The sequence below is a fragment of the Oncorhynchus clarkii genome, chromosome 3 (genome assembly GCF_045791955.1).
Source record: "Oncorhynchus clarkii lewisi isolate Uvic-CL-2024 chromosome 3, UVic_Ocla_1.0, whole genome shotgun sequence".
Classification (NCBI taxonomy): Eukaryota; Metazoa; Chordata; class Actinopteri; order Salmoniformes; family Salmonidae; genus Oncorhynchus; species Oncorhynchus clarkii.
The window spans coordinates 88119263-88131762 of record NC_092149.1 but is presented as its reverse complement, the minus strand read 5'-3'; the positions used below and the strand labels follow the sequence as shown (position 1 = coordinate 88131762).

Below are 12500 nucleotides of genomic sequence, written 5' to 3'. Positions count from 1 at the left end.
TGTTCTGACTCTCATCCTGATAACTCTATGGTATGTTCTGACTCTCATCCTGATAACTCTAGAGTACGTTCTGACTCTCATCCTGATCACATGTTCTGACTCTCTCATCCTGGTAACTCTATGGTATGTTCTGACTCTCTCATCCTGGTACCTCTATGGTATGTTCTGACTCTCTCATCCTGGTAACTCTATGGTATGTTCTGACTCTCATCCTGATAACTCTATGGTATGTTCTGACTCTCTCATCCTGATCACATGTTCTGACTCTCCCAACCTGGTAACTCTATGGTATGTTCTGACTCTCTAATCCTGGTAATTCTATGGTATGTTCTGACTCTCATCCTGGTAACTCTATGGTATTTTCTGACTCTCATCCTGATAACTCTATGGTATGTTCTGACTCTCATCCTGGTAACTCTATGGTATGTTCCGACTCTCTCATCCTGGTAACTCTATGGTATGTTCTGACTCTCATCCTGATAACTCTAGAGTATGTTCTGACACTCATCCTGATCACATGTTCTGACTCTCTCATCCTGGTAACTCTATGGTATGTTCTGACTCTCATCCTGATAACTCTATGGTATGTTCTGACTCTCATCCTGGTAACTCTATGGTATGTTCTGACTCTCTCATCCTGGTAACTCTATGGTATGTTCTGACTCTCATCCTAATAACTCTATGGTATGTTCTGACTCCCCCATCCTGATAACTCTATGGAATGTTCTGACTCCCCCATCGTGGTAACTCTATGGTATGTTCTGAATCTCAACCTGGTAACTCTATGGTATGTTCTGACTCTCATCCTGATAACTCTATGGTATGTTCTGACTCACTCATCCTGATAACTCTATGGTATGTTCTGACTCTCTCATCCTGATCACATGTTCTGACTCTCATCCTGGTAAATCTATGGTATGTTCTGACTCCCATCCTGATAACTCTATGGTATGTTCTGACTCTCTCATCCTGGTAACTCTGTGGTATGTTCTGACTCTCATCCTGATAACTCTATGTTATGTTCTGACTCTCTCATCCTGATCACATGTTCTGACTCTCTCATCCTGATAACTCTATGGTATGTTCTGACTCTCTCATCCTGGTAACTCTGTGGTATGCTCTGACTCTCATCCTGATAACTCTAGAGTATGTTCTGACTCTCATCCTGATCACATGTTCTGACTCTCTCATCCTGGTAACTCTATGGTATGTTCAGACTCTCACATCCTGGTAGCTCTATGGTATGTTCTGACTCTCTCATCCTGATAACTCTATGGTATGCTTTGACTCTCTCATCCTGATAACGATATGATATGTTCTGACTCTCATCCTGGTACCTCTATGGTATGTTCTGACTCTCTCATCCTGGTAACTCTGTGGTATGTTCTGACTCTCTCATCCTGGTAACTCTCTGGTATGTTCTGACTCTCATCCTGGTAACTCTATGGTATGTTCTGACTCTCATCTTGATAACTCTATGGTATGTTCTGACTCTCATCCTGATAACTCTATGGTATGTTCTGACTCTCCCATCCTGATAACTCTATGGTATGTTCTGACTCTCTCATCCTGATAACTCTATGGTATGTTCTGACTCTCATCCTGATAACTCTATGGTATGTTCTGACTCTCTCATCCTGATAACTCTATGGTATGTTCTGACTCCCCCATCCTGGTAACTCTATGGTATGTTCTGACTCTCATCCTGGTAACTCTATGGTATGTTCTGTTATGTTTCCCGTTTCAGCACTTCCTGCACTTCTCGCCTCGCGAGATTAAACTTGATCTTGTTTGTTGGCCTGAATTGCAAATATCTGACTTTGTTTTTCAGAGAGTTGCAGATTCATTTCCCTCATAGTTTCCAAGGAGTCGGTTTCTTTTCCAACAAAAATTGGTTAAAAACCTTTGAATGAGGTTGAAATAATGAAAGAGGAACTCATTCAGTGATCCCATTCCGTAATTAAAATATGAGTTGATTTTTCAGAAAGTCGGGGTGGTGGGGAGAGTCTCACATTTGAGATGGTTGTGTGTCCGTCTGTCCTCAGTAAGCTGTAGTCTGTCTTTCCTCTGCCCGTTGCCCAGCAACCATGAAATGTGCTGGGCCTCTCCCATTCTCTCTCTGATGTATCAGATAGTATGATGAAGCAGGTAGGCCCCTCCCTCTCCCTCTCTGATGTATCAGAGAGTATGATGAAGCAGGTAGGCCCCTCCCTCTCCCTCCCTCTCTGATGTATCAGATAGTATGATGAGGCAGGTAGGCCCCTCCCTCTCTCTCTGATGTATCAGATAGTATGATGAGGCAGGTAGGCCCCTCCCTCTCCCTCCCTCTCTGATGTATCAGATAGTATGATGAAGCAGGTAGGCCCCTCCCTCTCCCTCCCTCTCTGATGTATCAGATAGTATGATGAGGCAGGTAGGCCCCTCCCTCTCTCTCTGATGTATCAGATAGTATGATGAGGCAGGTAGGCCCCTCCCTCTCTCTCTGATGTATCAGATAGTATGATGAAGCAGGTAGGCCCCTCCCTCTCCCTCCCTCTCTGATGTATCAGATAGTATGATGAAGCAGGTAGGCCCCTCCCTCTCCCTCCCTCTCTGATGTATCAGATAGTATGATGAGGCAGGTAGGCCCCTCCCTCTCCCTCCCTCTCTGATGTATCAGATAGTATGATGAAGCAGGTAGGCCCCTCCCTCTCTCTCCCTCTGATGTATCAGAGAGTATGATGAAGCAAGTAGGCCCCTCCCTCTCCCTCCCTCTCTGATGTATCAGATAGTATGATGAGGCAGGTAGGCCCCTCCCTCTCTCTCTGATGTATCAGATAGTATGATGAGGCAGGTAGGCCCCTCCCTCTCTCTCTGATGTATCAGATAGTATGATGAGGCAGGTAGGCCCCTCCCTCTCCCTCTCTGATGTATCAGATAGTATGACGAAGCAGGAAGGCCCCTCCCTCTCCTTCCCTCTCTGATGTATCAGATAGTATGATGAAGCAGGTAGGCCCCTCCCTCTCCCTCCCTCTCTGATGTATCAGATAGTATGATGAAGCAGGTAGGCCCCTCCCTCTCCCTCCCTCTCTGATGTATCAGATAGTATGATGAAGCAGGTAGGCCCCTCCCTCTCGCTCCCTCTCTTATGTATCAGATAGTATGATGAAGCAGGTAGGCCCCTCCCTCTCCCTCCCTCTCTGTATCAGATAGTATGATGAAGCAGGTAGGCCCCTCCCTCTCTCTCTCTCTGATGTATCAGATAGTATGATGAAGCAGGTAGGCCCCTCCCTCTCCCTCCCTCTCTGATGTATCAGATAGTATGATGAAGCAGGTAGGCCCCTCCCTCTCGCTCCCTCTCTTATGTATCAGATAGTATGATGAAGCAGGTAGGCCCCTCCCTCTCCCTCCCTCTCTGTATCAGATAGTATGATGAAGCAGGTAGGCCCCTCCCTCTCTCTCTCTCTGATGTATCAGATAGTATGATGAAGCAGGTAGGCCCCTCCCTCTCCCTCCCTCTCTGATGTATCAGATAGTATGATGAAGCAGGTAGGCCCCTCCCTCTCCCTCTCTGATGTATCAGATAGTATGATGAGGCAGGTAGGCCCCTCCCTCTCCCTCCCTCAATGATGTATCAGATAGTATGATGAAGCAGGTAGGCCCCTCCCTCTCTGATGTATCAGATAGTATGATGAGGCAGGTAGGCCCCTCCCTCTCTAATGTATCAGATAGTATGATGAGGCAGGTAGGCCCCTCCCTCTCTTATGTATCAGACAGTATGATGAGGCAGGTAGGCCCCTCCCTCTCTTTCTCTGATGTATCAGATAGTATGATGAAGCAGGTAGGCCCCTCCCTCTCTCTCTCTGATGTATCAGATGGTATGATGAGGCAGGTAGGCCCCTCCCTCTCTTTCTCTGATGTATCAGATAGTATGATGAGGCAGGTAGGCCCCTCCCTCTCTTATGTATCAGACAGTATGATGAGGCAGGTAGGCCCCTCCCTCTCCCTCTCTGATGTATCAGATAGTATGATGAAGCAGGTAGGCCAGACACAGATAGACTAACTCTGCCAGACACACACAGACTAACCCTGCCAGACACACACAGACTAACCCTGCCAGACACACAGACAGATTAACCCTGCCAGACACACAGACAGATTAACCCTGCCAGACACAGACAGACTAACCCTGCCAGACACACAGACAGACTAACCCTGCCAGACACAGACAGACTAACCCTGCCAGACACACAGACAGACTAACCCTGCCAGACACAGACAGACTAACCCTGCCAGACACAGACAGACTAACCCTGCCAGACACACAGACAGACTAACCCTGCCAGACACACAGACTAACCCTGCCAGACACACAGACTAACCCAGCCCATCAGCCACCTCCCTCTCCCTCTCTGATGTATCAGATAGTATGATGACCATCAGCCACCTCCTTCTCCCTCTCTGATGTATCAGATAGTATGATGACCATCAGCCACCTCCCTCTCCCTCTCTGATGTATCAGATAGTATGATGACCATCAGCCACCTCCCTCTCCCTCTCTGATGTATCAGATAGTATGATGACCATCAGCCACAGAGAGAAAGTGTCAACAGCAAAAAGACAAGATAACACACACCTTAACACACAACCAACCACATCCCCTCATCAAAGTCTGTCTGTAACACACACACCTTAACACACAACCAACCACATCCCCTCATCACAGTCTGTCTGTAACACACACACCTTAACACACAACCAACCACATCCCCTCATCACAGTCTGTCTGTAACACACACACCTTAACACACAACCAACCACATCCCCTCATCACAGTCTGTCTGTAACACACACACCATAACACACAACTTAACACACAACCAACCACATCCCCTCATCACAGTCTGTCTGTAACACACACACCTTAACACACAACCAACCACATCCCCTCATCACAGTCTGTCTGTAACACACACACCATAACACACAACCAACCACATCCCCTCATCACAGTCTGTCTGTAACACACACACCTTAACACACAACCAACCACATCCCCTCATCACAGTCTGTCTGTAACACACACACCATAACACACAACCAACCACATCCCCTCATCACAGTCTGCCTGTAACACACACACCTTAACACACAACCAACCACATCCCCTCATCACAGTCTGTCTGTAACACACACACACCATAACAGAGTGATTTGGGGGGTCGTGACCCTAACCAGAGTGAGGTGGGGGGGTCGTGACCCTAGCCAGAGCGAGGTGGGGGGTCGTGACCCTAGCCAGGGTGAGGTGGGGGGGTCGTGACCCTAAACCAGAGTGAGGTGGGGGGTCGTGACCCTAGACAGGGTGAGGTGGGGGGGTCGTGACCCTAGCCAGAGTGAGGTGGGGGGTCGTGACCCTAGCCAGAGTGAGGTGGGGGGTCGTGACCCTAGCCGGAGTGAGGTGGGGGGTCGTGATCCTAGCCAGGGTGAGGTGGGGGGGGTCGTGACCCTAGCCAGAGTGAGGTGGGGGGTCGTGACCCTAGCCAGAGTGAGGTGGGGGGTCGTGACCCTAGCCAGAGTGAGGTGGGGGGGTTGTGACCCTAGCCAGAGTGAGGTGGGGGGTCGTGACCCTAACCAGGTGCCTTATTTCAAACCACGGTGGAAAACTACAAAGAAGATCTGAGCGCCAGAGAGACAAAGAGGTCCCAAAACACATCCAGGTTGAGGGAAGGATGTTATGGGGAAGAGAGGAAAGGGTAGGCACCTTCTTCCTCTTTCAGGAGGACTAACAACACAATGTACTACCCAGCTAACCAGAACTAGGATACAATCAAATTACTTTTAAATAAATTTTATACCACTGTGTACAAGAGAAAGGATCAAATCTCTGGTAATCGAATCAAGGAGAGACATCTGCTAATGTAAAGTGTGAAAACAAACGCGATAAAGTTATTAAGAGAGGATCAATTCTCTCCATGACCAGAACAACAACATTCTCCTCTCAAACTGTTGAACATTAAGTAGTGAGCCCACACACACACACACACACAGAGAAATGCATTCCCATGGTGCAGCTGTTCAGTTCTAGTAAACACCGAACTTGGACCATGAGTAGGCAGACAGATAGAACACCACATAACATACCAAGCCTCTACACGTGACGCAGCCAGACAAGCCAATGTAGAAGACACTGGATTATAATCCTGTAGAAGACACTGGATTATAATCCTGTAGAAAACACTGGATTATAATCCTGTAGAAGACACTGTATTATAATCCTGTAGAAAACACTGGATTATAATCCTGTAGAAGACACTGGATTATAATCCTGTAAGAGACACTGGATTATAATCCTGTAGAAGACACTGGATTATAATCCTGTAGAAGACACTGGATTATAATCCTGTAGAAGACACTGGATTATAATCCTGTAGAAAACACTGGATTATAATCCTGTAGAAAACACTGGATTATAATCCTGTAGAAGACACTGGATTATAATCCTGTAGAAAACACTGGATTATAATCCTGTAGAAGACACTGGATTATAATCCTGTAGAAGACACTGGATTATAATCCTGTAGAAGACACTGGATTATAATCCTGTAGAAGACACTGGATTATAATCCTGTAAAAGACACTGGATTATAATCCTGTAGAAGACACTGGATTATAATCCTGTAGAAGACACTGGATTATAATCCTGTAGAAAACACTGGATTATAATCCTGTAGAAAACACTGGATTATAATCCTGTAGAAGACACTGGATTATAATCCTGTAAGAGACACTGGATTATAATCCTGTAGAAGACACTGGATTATAATCCTGTAGAAGACACTGGATTATAATCCTGTAGAAGACACTGGATTATAATCCTGTAGAAAACACTGATTATAATCCTGTAGAAAACACTGGATTATAATCCTGTAGAAGACACTGGATTATAATCCTGTAGAAAACACTGGATTATAATCCTGTAGAAAACACTGGATTATAATCCTGTAGAAAACACTGGATTATAATCCTGTAGAAAACACTGGATTATAATCCTGTCAAAGGCACTGACTGATTAATTTTTGTTTATTTTATTGAACCTTTCTTTAACTAGTCAGTTAAGAACAGATTCTTATTTACAATGATGGCCTACCAGAAGGCAAAAGGCCTCCTGCGGGGACAGGGGCCTGGGATTAAATATGTAAACATTTAAATATAGGACAAAACACACATCACGACAAGAGAGACATCACAACACTACATAAAGAGAGAGCTAAGACGACAACATAGCAAGGCAGCAACGCATGACAACACAGCATGGTAGCAACACATGACAACACAGCATGGTAGCAACACATGACAACACAGCATGGCAGCAACACACGACAATGCAGCATGGTAGCAACACATGACAACACAGCATGGTAGCAACACATGACAACACAGCATGGCAACAACACATGACAACACAGCATGGTAGCAACACATGACAACACAGCAAGGCAGCAATACATGACAACACAGCATGGTAGCAACACATGACAACGCAGTATGGCAGCAACACATGACAACACAGCATGGTAGCAACACATGACAACACAGCATGGTAGCAACACATGACAACACAGCATGGTAGCAACACATGACAACGCAGCATGGTAGCAACACATGACAACGCAGCATGGTAGCAACACATGACAACGCAGCATGGTAGCAACACATGACAACACAGCATGGTAGCAACACATGACAACGCAGCATGGTAGCAACATATGACAATGCAGCATGGTAGCAACACATGACAACGCAGCATGGTAGCAACAGAGCATGACAACAAAATGGTAGCAACACAACATAACAACAACATGGTAGCAACACAACATGGTAGCAACACAACATGGGAGCAACACAACATAACAACAACATGGTAGCAACACAACATGGTAGCAACACAACATAACAACAACATGGTAGCAACACATGACAACACAGCATGGTAGCAACACATGACAACGCAGCATGGTAGCAACACATGACAACGCAGCATGGTAGCAACACATGACAACGCAGCATGGTAGCAACACATGACAACACAGCATGGTAGCAACACATGACAACGCAGCATGGTAGCAACATATGACAATGCAGCATGGTAGCAACACATGACAACGCAGCATGGTAGCAACAGAGCATGACAACAAAATGGTAGCAACACAACATAACAACAACATGGTAGCAACACAACATGGTAGCAACACAACATGGGAGCAACACAACATAACAACAACATGGTAGCAACACAACATGGTAGCAACACAACATAACAACAACATGGTAGCAACACATGACAACACAGCAAGGCAGCAATACATGACAACACAGCATGGTAGCAACACATGACAACACAGCATGGTAGCAACACATGACAACACAGCATGGTAGCAACACATGACAACACAGCATGGTAGCAACACATGACAACGCAGCATGGTAGCAACACATGACAATGCAGCATGGTAGCAACACATGACAACGCAGCATGGTAGCAACAGAGCATGACAACAAAATGGTAGCAACACAACATAACAACAACATGGTAGCAACACAACATGGTAGCAACACAACATGGGAGCAACACAACATAACAACAACATGGTAGCAAAACAACATGGTAGCAACACAACATAACAACAACATGGTAGCAACACAACATGGTATCAGCACAACATGGTACAAACATTATTGGGCACAGCACAAAGGGCAAGAAGGTAGAGACAACAACACATCACTCAAAGCAGCCACAACTGTCAGTAAGAGTGTCCATGATTGAGTCTTTGAATGAAGAGATTGAGATAAAACTGTCCAGTTTGAGTGTTTGTTGCAGCTCGTTCCAGTCGCTAGCTGCAGCGAACTGAAAAGAGGAGCGACCCAGGGATGTGTGTGCTTTGGGGACCTTTAACAGAATGTGACCGGCAGAACGGGTGTTGTATGTGAAGGATGAGGGCTGGTAGTAGGCATCTCAGATAGGGGGGAGTGAGGCCTAAGAGGGTTTTATAAATAAGCATCAACCAGTGGGTCTTGCGACAGGTATACAGAGATGACCAGTTTACAGAGGAGTATAGAGTGCAGTGTTGTGTTCTATAAGGAGCATTGGTGGCAAATCTGATGGCCGAATGGTAAAGAATATGTAGCCGCTCGAGAGCATCCTTACCTGCCAATCTATAAATGATGTATTCGTAATCTAGCATGGGTAGGATGGTCATCTGAATCAGGGTTAGTTTGGCAGCCGAGGTGAAAGAGGAGCGATTGTGATAGAGGAAACCAAGTCTAGATTTAACTTTAGCCTGCAGCTTTGATATGTGCTGAGAGAAGGACAGTGTATTGTCTAGCCATACTCCCAAGTACTGGTATGAGGTGACTACCTCAAGCTCTAAACCCTCAGAGGTAGTAATAACACCTGTGGGAAGAGGGACATTCTTCTTACCAAACCACATGACATTTGTTTTGGAGGTGTTCAGAACAAGGTTAAGGGTAGAGAAAGCTTGTTGGACACTAAGAAAGCTTTGTTGTAGAGCATTTAACACAAAAACCGGGGAGGGGTCAGCTGAATATAAGACTGTATCATCTGCATGTAAATGGATGAGAGAGCTTCCTACTGCCTGAGCTATGTTGGAAGCTCTCTCTGTCTGAAGTTCTGTAGCAGTAGCCAATCATTGTTTCCACTTCCATAGTGAGAGGATATGTCAACTGATCATTAGCAAAAGGTTTATTTACCCATATGACGAGATACCCTGGCTGAATCAGAGAGAACGTCTCTCTCTCTCTCTCTCTCTCTCTCTCTCTCTCTCTCTCTCTCTCTCTCTCTCTCTCTCTCTCTCTCTCTCTCTCTCTCTCTCTCTCTCTCTCTCTCACACACACACACACAGCATTCAGTCTCGTCAAGTTGTTTAATTTGTCTAGCTCTTCATATCGGTATAAATGAAGGAAGGAGAGCAGCAGCACCAGGCTAAACTAATGGTTTTCTTCCCAGAAAGAGCTACTGATATCTGGCTACTGTTCCAGATGCCCTGGGGCGTCACACTGGTTCAGTTCAAAGCCGTTCCTCTTGAAAATAAGGTAATAGCTTACGGTAGGGTTATATACCTTCCAACACCCCTGGTAAAAAAAAAAAATAATCCTCCAAACATGATGAATGGATTATGATGGATAAAATGTGTGTGTTATTACCATGTTATTACTGTGATATAAAGGTCAACGGATTATAAAGTGTATCTAATGGGAAAAGATAAGATAGTGAAGTATTCTAATAACTGCAGCATGATCAACGTTGCATCGTGTTATTATAATGTTATTACTATTGTACGATATATGGTCAATGTACTAACTATATATATATATTAATTTGGTTTTAGAGCAAATATATATATATATATATATATATATATATATATATATATATATATATATATATATATATATATATATATATATATACCTTTGAAATATGTTTGAGATTATTTAGAAAACAACATGTCATTCGATTTTGAAGAGACGAGACGGGATCCGTGAAATCCAATAGACAAGAGAAACCAGAAGTCTTCCTCACAAACGTTTAGGCTGCTTAGTTTTCAGGGTCTGTCTTCACGGTCCCTGTCATGGAGCTCTACACCGGACTAATCTCTGTCAAGGTACTCCAGCCTCTACATTCGGCTCTCAAGAGAAACATTTAACGTAAAGTCGATCCGTTTCAAATGGCCAAAAAAACAAGCACCGGTTCAAGTGAAAGGCTGACTACCTTCACGCAACTTTAAAGACGTTTTCTACCCGCTGTAGGCTACGTCGTGTAACAGACGCAAATCATGTTCTGATTTCCTAGTAACAAACTACCATTTGACAGCAATCAATTGAAACAATGCCTACGCATTTTAGCCACAAGCTATATGGATTGTTAGGAGATAAAACAGGCTCCCGAGGGGTAACGCTGTAGCAAGCCTATACATGATTATGATAAATAACATGGGAATAATGTCAATATTGGAAACATAAACCATTAGGTTTACACTAAACAGACTGGAATAAATTACATTTAAAGTGAACATCTAAACACAAATCATTAATTAGACCAAGACAGTCAAATTAAATCCAAACATAATCCACTCATATAATCAAAGGTTAACCTGACGATTAAGAACATGTTGGATTTGAATGATCCTACTAAATTATAACAAAGCTTGTTTGTGTAGATTGGCCTCTATGTCAAGCTAACCCGTTGACTGTTCGTATCTAAACACTCACAGTGAACATTTAGAATTTACACAGACGCCCTGATGATACCAGAACACAATACATTGTTTCTAAATCCCTCACTACACTAAAACATTTGTATTATAATCTCAGTGAAATATTGGGCATATTGCTATTGTAGGTGAAACGTTATTTCACTTATTTTTAAATCGTAGGTTTTGTAAGACGTCCAGCAGCCCCGACTCCCCCCGGAGAACTAAACCGGCTCCCGATGACGCCCGCGGCGCTAGGAATTACCTTCCCTAAAGAGAACTGCCGCGGCGGTCTCTACGCACGTCGAGTCCCGCTGACAGTTCCACACAGCAGATTCTGTCACTACATGTCGTTGAGTAATTGACTGTTTGAGGTATAAAACCCTCATTTTGAACTTGATAAATTAAAACATGTGCTGAAAGACCGAACGAGATTTCAATCCACATCTAAATAAAATAGGAAAGACTAGTTCGGGAAGACTAGACTAGGGAAAACCACTGTTCTCATCTTATTTTCCCTTTAGAAGGAAATATAATGATGTATTAATAAATGGGCAATATTTTTGCTGAAGCAAAGCGGTTCAAAGTCATATTTCAAATGACACATAACCCATTTGTGAGAACAGCCGTTGTAGGGCTGCGAACGGACTCGCTCCATAAAAACACGTACCTTCTTCACCGAGAACTACTTGTGGTAAGCAAACCGCCAGTAAACATCCACACAGCCACGTTAATATATCCATGTTGCTGGGTGAAGTTTTAGTCTCCTGATCTTGGAGAGAAGAAGTCGCAGTAAAAGTCCTCCTCGCACCTTTCCAAACTGTTTTCTCCACTCACGCGTCTCCACTGAGAATGGGTCTGTCTGTGGTCGGGGTTCTCCACAACGGCGATTTCCACCACCTTATTTTGTTTCCTCTTAAAAAGAAATAGAAATATTTTCCCCAGGTTATTTCAATTCAATAATTGAATAGATTCAAAACCATTCTACCCCGCCACAAGATTTGTTTTTTTTTTAAATAGAACATAAATATCACCCAGAGGATCTTCTATTCCAACGAAATAAAGCCGTAGACAAAATACAGCTAAAACTAAATCATCTGTATCAATTCAGAAGGTCCGTAGCGGTTTTAGTCCACTGATTTGACGCGTTCTGTGAGCTCATGTCTGAAGTGAGTTGTTTTTCTTTTTGGCTGCCTCGAAATCCAGTGACAACATATGTCCTTATCTTTCCTTTGACTTTCTCCCTCCGGT

At 44.2% G+C, this 12500-nt stretch overlaps 1 protein-coding gene across 2 annotated transcripts in view; it reads right to left on the bottom strand.

The window, feature by feature from the left end:
* The window catches only part of LOC139405544 (neuropilin-2-like), a 398312-nt gene that overhangs the window by 385482 nt on the left and 330 nt on the right, over positions 1–12500 (bottom strand). For both annotated transcript variants that reach the window (XM_071147961.1, XM_071147960.1), the window contains exon 1: positions 11920–12500. This exon is cut by the window's right edge and continues 330 nt beyond it. In XM_071147961.1, coding sequence (XP_071004062.1) covers positions 11920–11992 — 73 coding nt within the window. In that variant the 5' untranslated portion in view covers positions 11993–12500. The remainder of the gene's footprint in view (positions 1–11919) is intronic.